The sequence below is a fragment of the Ostrea edulis genome, chromosome 6 (genome assembly GCF_947568905.1).
Source record: "Ostrea edulis chromosome 6, xbOstEdul1.1, whole genome shotgun sequence".
NCBI lineage: Eukaryota > Metazoa > Mollusca > Bivalvia > Ostreida > Ostreidae > Ostrea > Ostrea edulis.
Window position 1 is genome coordinate 43,999,797 of NC_079169.1, and position 19,203 is coordinate 44,018,999.

The 19,203-nt window shown below is 37.1% G+C and overlaps 1 protein-coding gene and 1 long non-coding RNA gene across 3 annotated transcripts; both read right to left on the reverse strand.

Moving 5' to 3' along the window:
• Window positions 1-5,242: 5,242 nt before the first annotated feature.
• On the reverse strand, window positions 5,243-9,710 carry LOC130046795 (uncharacterized). Its single transcript, XR_008795806.1, has 2 exons — window positions 7,640-9,710; window positions 5,243-7,075 (listed from the first exon to the last, which is right to left on the reverse strand). It is a non-coding gene; the product is annotated as an uncharacterized LOC130046795 (long non-coding RNA).
• Window positions 9,711-12,024: 2,314 nt separating this feature from the next.
• LOC125648427 (hydroxylysine kinase-like) lies at window positions 12,025-16,791 on the reverse strand. Of its 2 annotated transcripts, none has more exons than XM_048875539.2 (5): window positions 15,802-16,791; window positions 15,573-15,709; window positions 13,873-13,968; window positions 13,608-13,701; window positions 12,025-13,500 (listed from the first exon to the last, which is right to left on the reverse strand). In XM_048875539.2, the coding sequence occupies exons 1-5, from the start codon at window positions 16,112-16,114 to the stop codon at window positions 13,028-13,030; spliced, it is 1,113 nt and encodes a 370-aa protein (XP_048731496.1). In that variant the 5' UTR covers window positions 16,115-16,791; the 3' UTR covers window positions 12,025-13,027. The 2 variants fall into 2 exon arrangements, with proteins under 2 accessions (XP_048731496.1, XP_055995638.1); XM_056139663.1 differs by having other exon boundaries at window positions 13,608-13,698; window positions 15,802-16,183.
• Window positions 16,792-19,203: the final 2,412 nt, after the last annotated feature.

Below are 19,203 nucleotides of genomic sequence, written 5' to 3' on the forward strand. Positions count from 1 at the left end.
CTTGTTTAAAGTAATCATTTCCCAAATTCTATGGTCGTTACAACGATCTAGTTTGCCAGTACATCCTATCATTAGTTCAAACGCTCTCTGACGTGTTTCATACCGATTTCGTTTACCTGATCAAGATATAGGGCTCATGGCTGGTGTGACCGGTCGACAGGGGATGCTTACTCCTCCTAGGCACCTGATCTCCAGGGGTCCGTGTGTGCCTTACCCTCTATTTTGTATTGCTTATAGGAGTTATGAGATTGATCACTGTTCATTATCTTCACCTTTCATTTAACTTATATAAAGAGATAGCTAATAAATATATCAGAACTCCACTTAAGTAGTATAAGGCGCCTCGATAGACGGGTCAACTGAGTGCAGTTTTGAGTGTGGGCCGATAGACGGGTCAACTGAGTGCAGTTTGAAGTGCGGGGTTTTATAGGGGGGTCAAACAGGTGGCCGGGAGGCCACCTGGCGCGGTTAAGCTGGGCAGGTGGCCAGAGCTGGCGCGGTCCAGCAGGCGAGGTGGGGCGATAGCGTGTGAACGTTTTGTATTCCTTGTGTATTCCTTTTTGTTAAATTTCAAATAAAAAAATTGAATTAAAGAACAATGGTTGAAAGTTTACACATTTATTAAATGAACAATTAAAAGTTTACACAAACACAATTAAACAATTTATAAAGTCCACACAATTCAACAATTTATAAAGTCCACACAATTCAACACAATTTATAAAGTCAACACAAATTTATAAAGTCCACACATTTAAGCACATTAAAACTTTTTTTTTACACGGACTTGGATTTCTTAACGGCAGTCTTCCTCTTCTTTTTGGGTAGTTCTTCTTTGGGTGGTGGGGGGTTTGCACTGGGAACGTCCTGTTGTTTTGGACAGTCCGCAATCCAATGGCCCACTTGCCCACACTTGTAGCACGGGTCGCACTCTTTGCTTTTCTTTGTGGTTTTCTGGGGGCAATATGGCGACCAATGTCCCGTTTCCCCACAGGTGAAGCAGGCGTTGTTGGTAGGCTCCTTACGGGATTTAGCGGCCACTACTTCCTCCAGTTTTTTCATCAACACCACGGTGTGATTGGCGATTTCGTCGGCCAGCACGTTGATGCGGTTGACGATTCCGTCCAGTGTGGTCGTAATGATCGCAAAATCAGCCCTGGTCATGGGGGAATCTTCATTACTAATGGGTGGGTTATCGTATAATCCCAACTCCAGTCCGGTAGCATCCTGCGAATCGGGGAAGAAAAACCCCAGGCCTTGATCAGTAGGATTCTGACTAGGGAGAAAGTCCGTGGTCTGTGCCATTTCCAACTGTCTGTCAATGTATTCTTGCTGCGTCTGATCGTCAGCCTTAACTTTCTTCAAGTCGAGTTGTTTCTGTGCCATGTTATCTAGAGAATATCAGAAGATAGAATGAGGTGTGACAACTAGGACAAGGAACCGCTCTTGATAACTTCAGGGTATTGGATCCTACCACCTGAGGTTTCGTTACATTTCTTATGTGAGTTTGCTTCGTAATGCCCTTGTTGTAAAAAATGACACATTTTTGTAGGTTTACAACTTTTATTTCATTGCATATTTCAGATGAAAAATGTCATTTGATGTAGCTTTTTCCTTCAAGTAGATGTAGGTCAATATTTGAATGAATTAAGTTTTTAAAGCCAGTGTTCATTTGTGGGTTTCTCGATACAGTGGTGTGATTCTCTCGCATCGACTAGTCCTCCTCCTTCTCGTCTTCATCCTCCTCGTCTTCATCATTGTCGTACTTATCTAGGTACGATTCAAATAAATATTTGTTTTTGCGAAGAGCCATCTTAATGGATTTTTTTAATCCATGATTGTCGGACACAAATTCATCGATGGCGTCCGTCACCTGTTCGTGCGTTGTGTCTTCTTGCAACTGATACTGATCGTAAAGGAACCGCTAATACAGTTTTCTAAACTGTTGGTAAGTTTCTCCTTTGGTTTTTTCGTCTGCTTTCTTACTAGCCTTCTTTTCTGACATATTTTGGTTCAAGTATTTCTCGTATCTCTTCTGCCACTCTGCAGCTGTGTTTTCGCGCTTTATGTGCCATTTGGCGAAAGAAGATATTGTCTTCCTCTGCGACACTGTCAGTATCACTCTGTGTTGGAGATACATAAGTCATGTCAATATCCTCTCCCTCATCGCTGTCCCCGTGTTTTAGTCTTTTGTGACGCATCATGGCATCTCCGCGAGAAAATAAAACATGACACTCTGGGCACTCAATCATGTTAACTGCTCGAATGCATAAAAGCGAATGAATAATTCCTGGCTTTTAGGTTCTTTATATGTTTCCACCACCACCACCACCGCCACCACGCAATTACCGGTCGCATTGCTCAATGATAGAGTGTTTGCTTCCTAACAGGGAGCTCATGAATTCGAATCCTCCTCATGCCATGGCAGCGCCAACCTAAGATGTAAACATTGGTATTGATTGGTCCTCCAGATGCACTGCATTTACGGGTCTTTCGGAAGGCCCTATGGTTGTAGGCGTTTGCAGACTAAATAGCCCTCACTTCTACGGGTATGAGCACTAAGCATAGTATTTCATTTGCAAGTGATGTATTTCTCTGGAGACGTGAAATAACCATCCAACTATACTACCATTCACACTTTCGATAACATCACACACCCTACCTACACTTCGTTAACACCACATGCCACAACCCTTATTTTCATTAACACCACATACCACCACTTATACACCACGTACCACCATCCACACCATTTACACACAGCTAATGGCACATCAAATGCTAACACTTGTGTTTTTAACACCAATCACACCACTACCTATACAGGTCTGAGAATTTATAGTTTTACATATCAATATCAACAAAAGAGATAGATCTTCCGTTATTAGTTTGCATATATCACCATACTACCACCCACATTTCCATTAACACCATACTACCACTCACATTTCCATTAACACCACATACCACCACCTATACACCACCACTCACCTATACACCACATACCACCACTCATACACCACCTATACACCACATACCACCACTCAAACACCCCATACCACCACCAATACACCCCATACCACCACCTATACACCACATACCACCACATATACACCCCATACCACCACCTGTACACCACTACTGACACATCAGATGTCATTACTTACATCTTCATCATTCAAAAGGTAAATGCTAGACTTCATTTTTTATGCAGAAATGCATCTTGCCTAAATTTACAGTCAATAAAGACCTTATGTTCTGCTTTAAGCTACTTTGATTATGCATGTTCTTCTTGGTATTGGCAAACAACTTAAACAAAAATTGCAAGTAACCCAAAGCAAAGTTGTCAGATTTATTTTAAATATAGGTCCTAGAGCTAGCATTTCAAGTGACATTCTAGATTCTTGGGCATTTTAAAAATGGATGACAGAGCTACTCAACTAAGGTTGAACCATGTATTTAATATATTTCATGGTAAAGCCCCACACTATTTCTATAATCAATTTGTTCTAAACAATAAAAATACTAGAAGTGCAACAAACAATTTTTTTTTATCATTCCTAAGATAAAAGGCAAAGAATATTCTTAGTATTTTTTTATCACTTTAGTATTCTAGTAGAAAATATGTCTGAAGCTTGTCATTTTTGAATGCATTATGCAACTATCAATCAAAACCTGCCAAAATTCCAATTGTTAGTCATGTAATGTTTATTCTTTTTGTCTGTTCATCATATATATTGTATAAATATAAGGACCCCATTGGATATAAGCTAATTTAAGCTCTTATGGGTTATCCTTAGGTTAAGATATCATCATCATTTGTCATGTTATAACTGCATAATGCTACGGAGTATGCCAGGTTTCAATTTGTTATTATAAATTTACAATCATGACATTTTGTGATATTTTATACCTGAATAAAATGAAGGAAAAAATTACTCACACTACCACCTATATAGGTCTTAAGTTTTGCATTTCTTAGCATACCACTATTAATGAAAGATATTGATCTACCGTTTTTAGTTTGCATGTGTCACCACCATACCACTATCCACGTTTTATTAACACCAACATACTACCACTTATACACTATACCACCACCTATATACCCCATACTCACCACTTACACAGCACATATACAACCCATACCACCACCTGTACACCACTACTGGCACACCAGATGACATCACTTACATCTTCTTTAACATTACTCACATTACCTATATAGTTTTGCATTTCTTAGCATAACAATATTAATGAAAGAGATTGATCTACCATTTTAGTTTGCATGTGCCACCACCATACTACCACCCACCTTTTATTAACACCACATACCAGCACCTATACACCACATACCACCACTCATACACCACATACCACCACTCAAACACCACCACCTATACACCCAATACCACCACCTGTGCACCACTACTGGCACACCAGATGTCATCACTTACATCTTCTTTAACATAACTCACACCACTACCCATATAGGTCCTAAGTTATGCATGTCTTTGCATACGAATATTAATGAAAGAGATTGATCTACCGTTATTAGTTTGCATGTCACCACCATACTACCACCCACATTTTATTAACACCACATATCACCATTTATACATCCCCATACCACCACAGACTACCACCTATTCGCTACATAACACCTACTCGCCACTATCGGCACACCAGTTCCCATAACTTAGGGTTTCTTTAACACTACTCACACTATCACCTATATATGTCCTTAGTTTTGCATTTCTTTCCATAATATTAATTAAAGAGATTGATTTAGCGTCATTAGTTTGCATGTTTCACCATACTTCCACTCACATTTTCGTTAACACCATATACTAACACCCAAATTTTCATTAACACCATATAACACCAATTATGTACCACATACCACCACCTGTACAGCACATACCACCGCTCACATTATCATTGCACAACAGTTGCCATCACTCATATTTACTTTAACAAGGATCCGTGTTTACCCTACTCTAGATTGTGTAATCATTATAAGATTGTTCTTTATCTTCACTTTTTCATGAAAAATTATGAGACTTCCTATATTAAAAAAGACAGTTGTTATAGTAAAAACCCCGATCTATAGAGAGCAACATGTCAACAAAGAGGTATAGCGCATTTGCTGACGATACGGCCGACTCAGAAATCTAAATGGAAAACACCGGTTTCTAATAATAGACTGTCGTGTTATATTTATACACTACTAAAACACAGATAACATTCACAATTTATTCACATTCATACATGTATCTACAGACAATTTAATAAAGTATACCACCTAGTGTACAATAGAATAATAAACATATCTAACATAACTACATATTTGGCCTTCTCGGGGGCTACTCACGTCACTACGATAAAATAATCTGTAAACCCCAAAGCTGAATTTCCTGGTTGACACTCGGGAAATCCCTACTGAACCCGGGTTGACATCATTGACCCAACCTATCGGGGAACCCATCAGAACTCGGTTTGACACCATTGGGTAAATACTAACTATTGGTACCCGGGTTGACACCATCGGGTAAATACTGACTATTGATACCCGGGTTGACACCATCGGGTAAATACTCAATACACTCGTACTAGTACCCGGGTTGACACCATCGGGTTCTACTAGAGGTAATTAATGTCATAGTACTAGCATGTTGCCTAAGGTTGACACCGTTGAGGTGACCCTTAGAACTAATCTAATACTTAGCTTTATCTGAATTGGGGAAAACGGGCAATTATTGTGCGAGAGCCCCAATGGATTATGAATAGAAAAGGAGATGTTGGGGATGGTGGGAGGAATATATAAATGAACACACTGTTGCACTTCTGGCAGTGAGCAAAGAACTGATGTACTGTAAGTGAAGCTGAGCTATCATTGGTTATCACTGGTCAAGTGATCTACACCCTTGGTCAGTTATGCAACCCTTTACCTAATTTGGCCATAGATTAATGCTGGAACCAGATTGTATCATGATACTACTGTTAGTCGTAAAACTACTGCCTTCCTGTCTTATCTTATCATTATAGAATACTATCATATATCTAGTACTGCTTTAGCTTAGTTCTATGAAGATGGAAGCTTAATGCTTCCATTTCATAACTGATAGAATTAGACATCATGATACATAAATATACCTACTGCTAAAAGTATGATGACAGCAATAAAGTGTGTATAAACAAACATTTTTTCTATGCAAAAATTACATTTTAAATATAAGGCCAACGTTTTTGATGTTTCGTTAACCAAGATGAATAACTGCCGCAGTTTAGCATTACTGACATTTATATGAGTCGTTCTTTACTTAATAAACCATTTTCCTATTTGGAATGATGAACAGTACAATATTTTCATAGACGTGTGCAACAACCCTTTTACATATGGCATTGCTTAACTCACTGTTCTGACATGACTGCAGCGCCTTTAATAGATGTTATCAGTTCATTTGCCTTTGGTTGATAATTCGAGTGTTTATCTTTGCCTAAATATCATATGACACTTGCTGCATGAGTTTTTATATTTTCTTTTGAGAAGTCAAACTGTATAACAGTTCTTTTCCTCCCTTGACCTATTTTTACTTATTACATGCTGTGCATTTGTGTCCTTTTTCTTGTAGTATTGTAGTATTTGTTTAGCTTTTCGTCAGCCACATTGCGGTTTGAAATTCCTGTGCACACAGCAACATGTTAGTGTAAACAAGCGGAACTACAATGATCTCAGAATAAATTCCCATTCTTTAAGTCGTATAACTTGCAAATATTAGAAGTTATGATGAAAATGACTAATATTTGTTATGATATATGTATCACATTTAAAACACCCCACCCCTTCAAGAAAACGACCCCAAAAAATGAAAAAGGAAAAAAAAAATATTGGAAAAATATTGGACTTGAACTCGGAACGTATGGTTTAAGTGTAAGATTACCGAGCACCTAAACCACTAGGCCACCCAGGCATTTAAGTTTAAAGGTTTAACGTTTGACAGGTTGCTAAATCTCAAGGTAAATTTTGAGAACGATTTTTTCATATTTTATCCATTTTCAACAAGAGGGCCACCTTAAGGTAGCTCCATCCTCATGTGACTTATCAATATTAATGGTTAAAAGTGGAAAAACTTTATTAATTTCCACTCAATATAGTTTAATTCAATTAATAACCAAAGAAAATGTATATGTTGCTACCTTTTTAAAGATGTCAGACATGCAAAAACAGAAGTATATATGAACACCAGAAAATCACACATGTTCGTTAAACATAATAATAAAAATAGACAAAAACTTGTTGAAATGACAAAATTTAAATATTAACAGTTTTAAAAAAACTGCTAATTTATAAATATGTATAGATTAATCATGGATATTAGGGAAACTAATGTATAATAGACATCCAGTTGAGGAAATTCCAGCACAGGAGTTATTGCCCTTGATAACATTTTTTTAAATCATAAATAATTGATTATCTATGGAAAATATAAACTTTTTCAGTATTGATAGTTTACCAGATTTTTTTATTATATCCAGTGAATAATATTCCTCAGAAAGATATATTTCTATCATGCGCAAAGTTTAATTTATTAAGATTTTTGCAAAAACCCATGACGTCACATGAGGATCGATCAACCTTAAACCAAATTTCCTCAAACGGACTTATATACAGTCATAATCAAGTAAAACAATTTCAGTGTTTTATTTCTGGTTTAAGGTGGCCTTTTGCAAGAGTTTGCAATTTTTTATGCCCATTACGTTACATCTACTATATACTCTATATAATCATGGTGATGTTTGTGCTTATCAAATAAAGATACTATCAACATATCGATATCTTTATTAAGTAACTTGGGTAAACACAAGCATAAACTGACATTGTATAGCAGAATATTTGTAAAAAATGATATTCAAGAAAAAAGGTATTTATGTAGGCGAAATTGCATACCAAGTGCAAGTGCAATACCCCTTTCGCAAAAATAAATCAAGTAAAACATCATGTATACATGCACATGTATACATTTCATTGGCACAAGTTTTTGAAAACAAGTTGGAGAAAGTGATGATGCAGACTTGCAACTTAGATTACATTTTATTGTAAGCTGGTACAATACTCTAACGAATAAACATGTAACATCCTCGTATTGCCTTGAACAGTACACTTAGATTTGAAACTCGATATTTTACAGTAGATCACGGATGACAATTGTTATTAAGTATTATTTCCTGATTTCTACCAATAAATTGGAGATAATAGCATAAATCTCTGACAAATCTAACGTGAATCATCAAACAGGAAGATACTTTTCAGATCATGACACATATACAAACGTCTGCTCAAACTTTCTAACAAGATGGAAAACAAAGAATGCAGCTTAGAAATGGATCTTTTACTAATTCCGAGAAATTGTTTCTCATTGAATTAACGCGCCCCCATACAAAAATAAAGTAAAATACATAAAACAATCTTTAAGTGATTTTATAAATGGATAATATTTAATGCCATTATGAATTTAAAAAACCAACAAAAATGATTGTAATAATCGCAAAAGTGGGACGATATTAACTAAATGCAGGCCGACCCTTCTACATTAAAAACAAAGGTTACTTTTACATTAACTGAATAGTCTTGGGAGCAAGTGCTCCGATAAAGGAAAGTTTAAAATGCATCTAATGCAGCATACTCTTTTTCATTTTCAAGAGTAGGCTAGACATAATCAGATGCGGTTTCTTTATGTGTCAGAAGTGTGTCCTAACTATTTCCTCTTGTAACAGGAATATAAATATACACTTTATACACCATATATCGTTACCCCCTTTACATTCTGCTCGCAATAATTATGTAAATTAGATTTTCTTACAATTTAGTGATGAACGGGATCGGAAGAAAATAAAGGAGCGATTTCAAGGTCACAATATGAATTTTGACCTTCGCGCAAATATAAAAAATGTTCAAGTGATTTGATACGAAATTGAAATAATATATTATTTGACCAGCATTTGACAAGAAATGTTTTCACGTATATACAGCTTATCACTTGATAACGGCAGTCAATAACGACAACATATATAGATGTACGTCGTGACGTACTTTTTCGTTGTGATCTCATAGGGTGCGAATTGCACAGAGATATATGGACCTATTTAGTTGTTTTTATAACTATAAAACTGTTCTGCTATATCCATAATAGAGGGTTTATGTCCAAAGTACTTCTAGAGTAAAAATGAATTATTTTTAAATATATAGCGTAAAAATATATGGGATCCGGGTTAGAATAAGATATCTCACTTCCCCTTGCTTGTCGTAAGAGGCGACTAAATGGAGCGGTCTTTCGGATGAGATCGCAAAAACCTAGGTCCCGTGTCACAGCAGGTGTGACATGATAAAGATCCCTCCCTGCTCAAAGGCCGTAAGTGCCGAGCATAGGCCTAAATTTTACAACCCTTCACCGACAGTAATGACGTCTCCTTATAAGTGAATCATTCTCGAGTTCAATAATAAAAAACAAGAGGCCCATGGGCCACATCGCTCACCTGAGTCACCTTGGCCCATATCTGAAGACTTTCCATATATATTTGCATGTAAAACCTTGGTCCCTATTATGGCCCAAACTACCCTTTGCAAACTTGAATCTACACTATGTCAGAAAGCTTTCATGTAAATGTCAACTTCTTTGGCCCAATGGTTCTTTTAAAGCTTTTTTCTATATTTGTAAGTAAAACTTTGACCCCCCCCCCCCCCACTTGTGGCCCCATTCTACCCCCCGTACCATGATTTGAACAAACTTGAATCTGCACTATGTCAGAAAGTTTTCTTGTAAATATCAGCTTTTCTGACTCAGTGGTTATTGAGAAAAAGATTTTTCCTATATATTTGTATGTAAAACTTTGATCCCCTATTGTGGCCCCATCCAACCCCCGGAGCCCATGATTTGAACAAACTTGAATCTGCATTATGTCAGGAAGCTTTCATGTAAATCTCAGCTTTTCTGGCTTAGTGGTTCTTGAGAAGAAGATTTTTAAAGTTTTTCCCTATATATTTGTGTGTAAAACTTTGATCCCCCCTTGGGGCCCCATCTTATCCCCGGGGGCCATGATTTGAACAAACTTGAATCTGCACTATGTCAGAAAGTTTTCATGTAAAAATCAGCTTTTCTGGCTTAGTGGTTCTTGAGAAGAAGATTTTTAAAGTTTTTCCCTATATATTTGTGTGTAAAACTTTGATCCCCCCTTGGGGCCCCATCTTATCCCCGGGGGCCATGATTTGAACAAACTTGAATCTGCACTATGTCAGAAAGTTTTCATGTAAAAATCAACTTTTCTGGCTTAGTGGTTCTTGAGAAGAAGATTTTTCCTATATATTTGTATGTAAAACTTTGATCCCCTATTGTGGCCCCATCCAACCCCCAGGGCCCATGATTTGAACAAACTTGAATCTGCATTATGTCAGGAAGCTTTCATGTAAATCTCAGCTTTTCTGGCTTAGTGGTTCTTGAGAAGAAGATTTTTAAAGTTTTTCCCTATATATTTGTGTGCAAAACTTTGATCCCCCCTTGGGGACCCATCCTATCCCCGGGGGCCATGATTTGAACAAACTTGAACCTGCACTATGTCAGGAAGTTTTCATGTAAAAATCAGCTTTTCTGACTCAGTGGTTCTTGAGAAGAAGATTTTTAAAGATTTTTTCTATATATTTGTATGTAAAACTTTGATCCCCTATTGTGGCCCCATCCAACCCCCGGGGCCCATGATTTGAACAAACTTGAATCTGCATTATGTCAGGAAGCTTTCATGTAAATCTCAGCTTTTCTGGCTTAGTGGTTCTTGAGAAGAAGATTTTTAAAGTTTTTCCCTATATATTTGTGTGTAAAACTTTGATCCCCCCATCTTATCCCCGGGGGCCATGATTTGAACAAACTTGAATCTGCACTATGTCAGAAAGTTTTCATGTAAAAATCAGCTTTTCTGGCTTAGTGGTTCTTGAGAAGAAGATTTTTAAAGATTTTTCCTATATATTTGTATGTAAAACTTTGATCCCCTATTGTGGCCCCATCCAACCCCCGGGGCCCATGATTTGAACAAACTTGAATCTGCATTATGTCAGGAAGCTTTCATGTAAATCTCAGCTTTTCTGGCTTAGTGGTTCTTGAGAAGAAGATTTTTAAAGTTTTCCCCTATATATTTGTGTGTAAAACTTTGATCCCCCCTTGGGGCCCCATCTTATCCCCGGGGGCCATGATTTGAACAAACTTGAATCTGCACTATGTCAGAAAGTTTTCATGTAAAAATCAGCTTTTCTGGCTTAGTGGTTCTTGAGAAGAAGATTTTTAAAGATTTTTTCTATATATTTGTATGTAAAACTTTGATCCCCCCTTGTGGCCCCATCCTACCACCAGTGGCCATGATTTGAACAAACTTGAATCTGCAATATGTCAGGAAGCTTTCAGGTAAATTTCAGCTCTTCTGGCCCAGTGGTTCTTGAGAAGAAGATTTTTAAATGACCCCACCCTATTTTTGCATTTTTGTGATTATCTCCCCTTTGAAAGGGACATGGCCCTTCATTTGAACAAACTTGAAAGCCCTTCATCCAAGGATGCTTTTGGCCAAGTTAGGTTGAAATTGGCCCAGTGGTTCTGGAGAAGAAGTCGAAAATGTGAAAAGTTTACAGACAGACAGACGGACAGACAGACAGACGGACGCCGGACAAAATGTGATCAGAATAGCTCACTTGAACCTTCGGTTCAGGTGAGCTAAAAATCAATCAATCACATAAGATTCAATACAAAGGCCTAATGCAGAAAGATCTGACCCAAACCACACAATATAGTGAACATATGCATAACTCTTTGCATGTTATATAGAACTACCGAATAGCTGAGTTCATTGTTTACGAAATACCCGAAATACCCGAGAAATGAAAACGAAACCTCTCGCCTATCTATTTTCTTAGTTATGATGCAATACTACGGGTCAGTAAATTGTTCATTTAATAAATGTGTAAACTTTCAACTACTGTTCTTCTTTAATTCAATTCTTTATTTGAAATTTAACAAAAAGGAATACACAAGGAATACAAAACGTTCACACGCTATCGCCCCACCTCGCCAGCTCTTAACCACCTGACCCGCTTAACCGCGCCAGCCCCGCTTGACCGCGCCAGGTGGCCTCCCGGCCACCTGCTTGACCCGCCTATAAAACCCCGCACTCCAAACTGCACTCAGTTGACCTGTCTCTCGAGGCGCCTTATACTACTCACTTAGCTACTTCTCAATTGGATGAAATGGGAAGACAATTTAACGAACAGTGAACAATCTCATAACTCCTATAAGCAATAACTGGTCACACCAGAGGTGGAATCAGGTGCCTAGGAGGAGTAAGCATCCCCTGTCGACTGGTCACACCCGCCGCGAGCCTTATATCTTGATCACGCAAACGGAGTCATCCGTAGTTAAAATCAGTGTGCTAAGAACGGTCTAACAATCGGTATGAAACATGTCAGACAGCATTTGACCCAAATGATAGGCTGTATTGGCAAACTAGATCGTTATAACGACCATATAATTTGCGATGTAACCTGTCAGCAACTACGTTCACGATCATAAATGTATATATAATTCCAACCTCATTTCATTCATTACGAAATATTGCTGGTGGACTGTTAGTCCCCGAGGGTCTCTACAGCCCAGTAGCTAAGTACTTCGTTACTAGCTTGAAAATACGGATGTATATTTAATTGCTGTTATAAAATTTAGAAATTCATTTCAAAATTAAGGATTATCTCCCTCACGCATAGCTCTTATCCTTAGAGGAATTTGACTCCACTTTTTTGGCACACTGTTTTCCCCTATAATAGCTCTAAAACTTCATTGTTACTTCGGATTTCAAACATTTCGGTTGAGCATCACTGAAGAGACATTATTTGTCGAAATGCGCATCTGGTGCATCAAAATTGGTACCGTATAAGTTTTACATTGTTAGGAAACAACGTGTATGATAAAATCAATAAGCACGCAGCAGGTAAAAACTACATCAATAATCTTTTCCAAGTTCCTAACATTTCCTCATTAGTAATATACTGTAGTTTTCGAAGCACTGTCCATGCATCATCTGCTCCTAGACGTGTGTATTCGTTATTCGGTTGTTCCTGAAATTCACTTTCTCCGACAACAATATACTGACACAAAGCAGCCTGAATACAATAAGGCAATAATCGTAGTTCCGGCTCTGATATTGGACAGATGCCTTGATATCCAGCTAGAAAATGACCACCGATTTCAAGAAAACCAATATCTTTAACATCAGTCATTAAATCTCTGATGGCCATGGCAACTTCAAACAAATAAGGCGAGAGCACGATATCGTTGAAATCTATGAGCCCATATTTAGCTTTGACGGCATAGTTTACCTCACCACAGCATGAGGGATATATGGGGTGTAGCTTTCCGTCCTTGTAATTGACAATGATATTGAGATCATGGATATCATTATGAATTACACCTGAAAAGAATAATGTACTCAGTTTCTATTTACCCGGGAAAAACAACATTAACTCATATATTTAAATAACTATGACGTATATACAAGGAATCTCAATAACCACAAACCTTTCCGCAGTTCGTAAAACGATGTCATAACCTGCTTTTCAAATTTGTCTATGATGTCCAGAATGGTGCTTACTTTTTCCTCACTAAAATTCTTCTGATGAATACAATGAACATATTTCATCAAATATTCTTGACAAATATACGGATAAAAAGATAATGTTCCTATAGTTCTTACCAAACTTCAAAGACATAGATACACCATGGATGTAAATGTAACAAGGAATTCTAATAAACTTTAAAATGCCGTTGTCAATAAAACCATTACCTTGATATTTGTCAACAGGGTTCTAAGGCAAGACACATTCTGTAAAACCCACGGGTCATTAGCTCTTGGTGGAATGACAATATCCTTTGAAATGTTCTACAATAAAATGTAATGGGGCAGAGGATTTCATAAATGAAAAACAAATAAGTACACTTCCCTTTCATATTGCACAGTTTCGTTTTAAAAGTTACGTTTTTGTTTTTTACCATTCAAAATCATAATCAAACGTGCTATGATTTCTATTGTACATGAGCACACGCCTTGTCATTCAAAATTGAGATTGCTGATATGAAGAAGGTGAAGATCACGAACAGTGATCAATCTCATAACTCCTATAAACAAAACAAAATTAAGAGTAGGGCAAACCAAACTCCCCGTCGAGACCTCATAACGTCACCTACGTATAGACCTCTCCTATGTGACGCAGTACAATATACAGATATGTGTATTGTGACTCCGCGATTATAACGCGGGCAAATAACACTAAAGAAGTAGTTCGTAGTTAAAGCTCGAAAATATTGGCATTAAGAGCATTAATATAAAAGTATGGATTTTATTTTAAACATAAAATGATCAAAAGATCATTAAAAAGTAGGGAGACTCTGTTCAAATTATAGTGTAAAGTAATGAACTTGATGTTTACGTTCTTGTTTTGAACTGTTTACGTTTGATGTTATGTTTTTTGGTCATTCTACAGTGACGTCACACAGTATGCGCGGCCCATAATGCCTAACTGGAAGAGTTTGGTTTGTGAGCAAACGAACTCTCGCGGAAGTTTGTAGGGCAAACACGGGCACTAGACACATCAGAGGTAGGACCATGTGCCTAGGAGGAGTATGTATTTCCTGTCAACCTGTCACACCCGCCGTGAGCCTTTTATATCACCCAAGAATACATGTATCAAGGAAAAGTTGTACCGTATCTATTTTTTTAAATCAAATAATATAGTTATCAACCGGGTTCGAAACAACAGCAATACTATTTAATCCAACATGGGATTCGTTGCTCGAAAATAAGGGCTAAGGGTAACAGATCCAATCAATAATACAACAAAACTGCTGTTTTCCGAAAACCAGCTATTTCTGTTTTGTTAAACACCTTTATTTCGTCAGCACTGTTTTAAAATCACGTGATTTACAACACCAAGAATGAATCGGGAGACGGGGCCCCAGCCGATCAACGGGACTGTATTTTTTTAAAAATTGAGGAAATATTTTACTTTATAGTTAAAATGATGTGTTTCTATAGTAATGATTGATTGATTGAATATTGTTTAACGTCCCCCTCGAGAATATTTCACTCATATGGAGACGTCACCACTGTCGGTGAAGGGCTGCAAAATTTAGGCCTATGTTCGGCGCTTATGGCCATTGAGCAGGGAGGGATCTTTATCGTGCCACACCTGCTGTGACACGGGACCTCGGTTTTTGTGGTCTCATCCGAAGGACCGCCCCATTTAGTCACCTCTTGCGACAAGCAAGGGGGTACTGAGAACCTATTCTAACCCTCCATAGTAATGATTTTATATAAGGAAGCATGAAACAAATACTGTTGTCCTCGAACCCAGTTTATCCGTACACTATGGTACAAAATGAATATGGGAAAGATCTTCAAATATTCTGATGACTTAAAGCATGGTGAATATATGGTAATAAGCATGGTATAATTCTTAACATACCGTTTTCTCGAGATTTACTTACTGCAAGGGAATTATGAAGCTGTCCAACAAAGTTCCCCAATTCTTTGAGCATACATACACTGTCAATTACATGTACACATTTCCTTAAAGGTATCCCCGGAATGAATGAAAAGAGACGAATTACACACTGATCATCTCCTGCAGACAAAGATATATTTACACTTCAATCAAAAGTTCCATTTAGAATATAACGTATATTCTGTAAACAATTTTTATAGATTTACATGCACCTGTTGTATAAAACCAGCTTTTGTTGGAATATGGTTTACATGTAGTACAAATAAATCCGTCACGGTGAAGTTGCTCCATCACTTTCCTTTCCGTTTCCGCTTCAGATTCCTTAAACAGGTGGCGATGAATTACTCTGACCATCGCTTGTAGATCCCCTTTTAAATGTGACCCAACCGAGATACCGTAGCTCACAAAATAATTGCTATCTTGGAATGAATCTAAACGGTCCATTTGATAAACTTTCCACCCGCATTCCTCATTTAGTATTCCTTGTATTTCGAGAGTGGGTAACTCTGGCCTCCTAGTTTCCATGAAGTTTTCTAGCTGATAAATTAAGGACAGTGATGGATACACATCAACACATGTTTATCTGTAAACTAGAGCGCTGCCATTCTTATGGATTCCCTCAAACGATAAAATAACATATTTTATATCGCTATCCACAACACCTCCAGTTACCTTGAATAACCATTGAATGATGTTTCACATGATCTCAGAAATATTGTCTAATTGCTTATACCAGCTAGTATGCTGATTGGTATGAGTGTAAGTATGGTAATTAGTATGAGTCTATTAGTATGCTGATTAGTATGAGTATATTAGTATGTATGATTAGTATGAGTATATTAGTATATATGATGAGTATGATAGTATGTATGATTAGTATGAGTATATTAGTATGCTGATTAGTATAAGTATATTAGTATGAATGATTAGGCCATGCCTATGTCATAGGTAACCGTAGAGTATTTAGTGTGTGTTGTTTGTGTATGTAGGATGGGGGGGGGGGGTAAAGCTGAAATGAGGTTATGAATATCCTATGATTTGTTTTCGTGCATGCCTGTAATGTCTGTCTCTGTTTGCTGTATTTCTTTAAAATTTCAATTCTTTACGAATGGGTTCATCTATGGACTAAGTGTGATAAAATAAACGTAGGGTAAAATACCGTCAAGGAGACTGAGCTTTGACAGTACCGCTAATTATTTATCTTAGACAGATATTACAAAAGACAATGCGATTTTATAACATGGAATCAGTTAAATAAAAATATACACGATCAACAGATTTCATCGTGCAAATCAGATGTTAACATGGTTATGTTGCATATTCGTATTACATATTCACTGTTCGTTATCTTCGCCTTTCTTTTTACCAAGTTCTCAGCTTTTGTTCATTCGTAACGGGCTGCAGGTCTAGGAGCACTGTCCACGCACTATTTCTTTCTCTTCACGTATTAACTCCCTATCTGGTTGTTTGGGATATCAATTTTCTCTAGAAACAATATATTAACAAAACCACATCACAGATACAGTAAAACAATACTTGTCTATTACATGTTCTAAATTAGAACATATTTCTTAATACCCAGCCAGAAAATGATTCCGATTTGAAGGCAGTCGATAGTCATAAAGCTGGTAGACGTTATAACTTGAAACATCACGATATCATGGAGTCCGTATTTAGCTATGACGTTGTGTAACTTGTATACTCCCACAATATAAAATCATTGACTTTTGATGAGGTCTACTGGTCAGGTATTGGTTGATAGAGGCTGCAGGTCTGTATAGTCACAAACAGACCTCATCAAAAGTCAATAACTACGTCATTAAATGATCAGGACCACGTTTTACAAAAGAATTTACGACTAAGACCTTTTGCAATTTATTTTATTCTTTACGTTGACTGAACTGTGATTTTAACGTGAATAATAACAATTTAGTTATGTAATTTTATGTAAGTATGATTTCACAAAATTCAGTATGTTGACGAGTTTTTAGAACTATGTAACAATTTTAGTCTTAGCCAGAAGACTTTTTGTAAAACTGGGCCATGAATTTTACGACAGTTCAAATTTTTAAAGTTATTCTTAATTGGTTGGTTGTTTCTTTTACGTCTCGTCGATAATTTTTCACTCATATTGACACGTAACCAGCTGTAGTTGAAGTACCACACATTTAGACCTCTGCTTAGCGCTCAGAGCCTTAGCAGTGAGGGTTCTTTAACGTGCCATGCAACGCCTTTCACGACACGGGACCTTCGTTTTTAAGATCATATTCTAAAGACCCATGATTCTCACTTCTAAATGCTGAGCGTTTGACGAAGGAGCATTCTACCTTTGTTTACGTCTTAGATGGCGCGAACGGGGCTCGAACTCACAACCTTCCGGTTATAAAGCAAACGCTCTACTACTGAGTTACCGCGACTTGTGTTGAAAAGTTTATGTTATGATGATGTTGATTTGGGAAAAGTTTTGTGATATCAAATTTACTACAGTTCTTTGGAATTATTAAGAATCCACATTTCATTTACTCCATTTAGCGCATATGTTGTGGTAAAGTCCATCTGAAGTTTCTCCTTCAAAACAGTTATTAATGTTTTTGTGAGGAGGAAAGATAAGAGCTTGGTAGAATGTCTGAATCTCATTTATACTGGCATCAATAATAATTAGCAATATCTCGCCCCAAATTATTTTTCTATAAATCATTACAAGACATATGTGATTGGCCAAAATGTTTTGTAAGACAGCTCAAATTCAAACATACACATTTTTAATCAATGATGAAAATGAAATAACAAAGTTACAGTCCATGCAACATTGTTTTGATGAATTATGAAAATACTTTCTTACAAGACAGCATTTCCATGACGTAAGCATGGTATGCAACCGACTTAGGACGAGCACGAGACGTTCTGTGCGTGCACATACACTTTTTATGCTGAAACAATGTCTGGAAAACGAGCTCCAAAGTGACTGATTCAGGACAAAAAGGCGAAAGAAGGCTAAATCAGTAGACTATTGAACTGGACGACCGTTTGATTGCCAGGACTGCGCTCACTTTATATTATACCATTCTCTCAGTTTAGAACTTCAAACTGTGATAAAGTCTACTTTGTTTTATTTTTTGCCAAAAGACAAGAGTAATTCAAATTATGGTGTTTAAGAGCATTTATTAAAACGCCAGCAATAGAAATCATTGAATAGTGTAAAAAGATAACAACAACAAAAAACCACAAAGTGTACACCACACATCATATCATGAAAAATACACTTAACCATAAAGTTCACATTAACTTTTTTATGCATTGTTGCAAAAATTATTGTGTAATACATACACTGTTGGTTACGGTATATACCTGCAATGTACATAAAAAAACCAATGAAAGATGAGGAATAGATAGTTGGGCAAACACGGACCCCTGGATATACCAGAGGTGGGATCAGGTGCCTATGAGAAGTAAACATCCCCTATCGACCGGTCACACCCGCCGTGAACTCTATATATGAAGCTCTTGCGTATCGAATCAGTTGAGAGATATAAACACCATAATATGCAGGTGATAATGAAATATTGCTACATAAACATGGAAAGTTAACGATGGAGAAGCTGAAATAATCCCGT

Coding starts and splice junctions, on each gene's coding strand:
- LOC125648427 (XM_048875539.2), bottom strand. CDS start 16,114: ATGGAAACTAGGAGGCCAGAGTTACCCACTCTCGAAATACAAGGAATA. Junction 13,702..13,872: donor CCCTGTTGACAAATATCAAG/GTAATGGTTTTA, acceptor TGTATTCATCAG/AAGAATTTTAGTGAGGAAAA. Junction 13,501..13,607: donor GTTTTACGAACTGCGGAAAG/GTTTGTGGTTAT, acceptor TATTCTTTTCAG/GTGTAATTCATAATGATATC.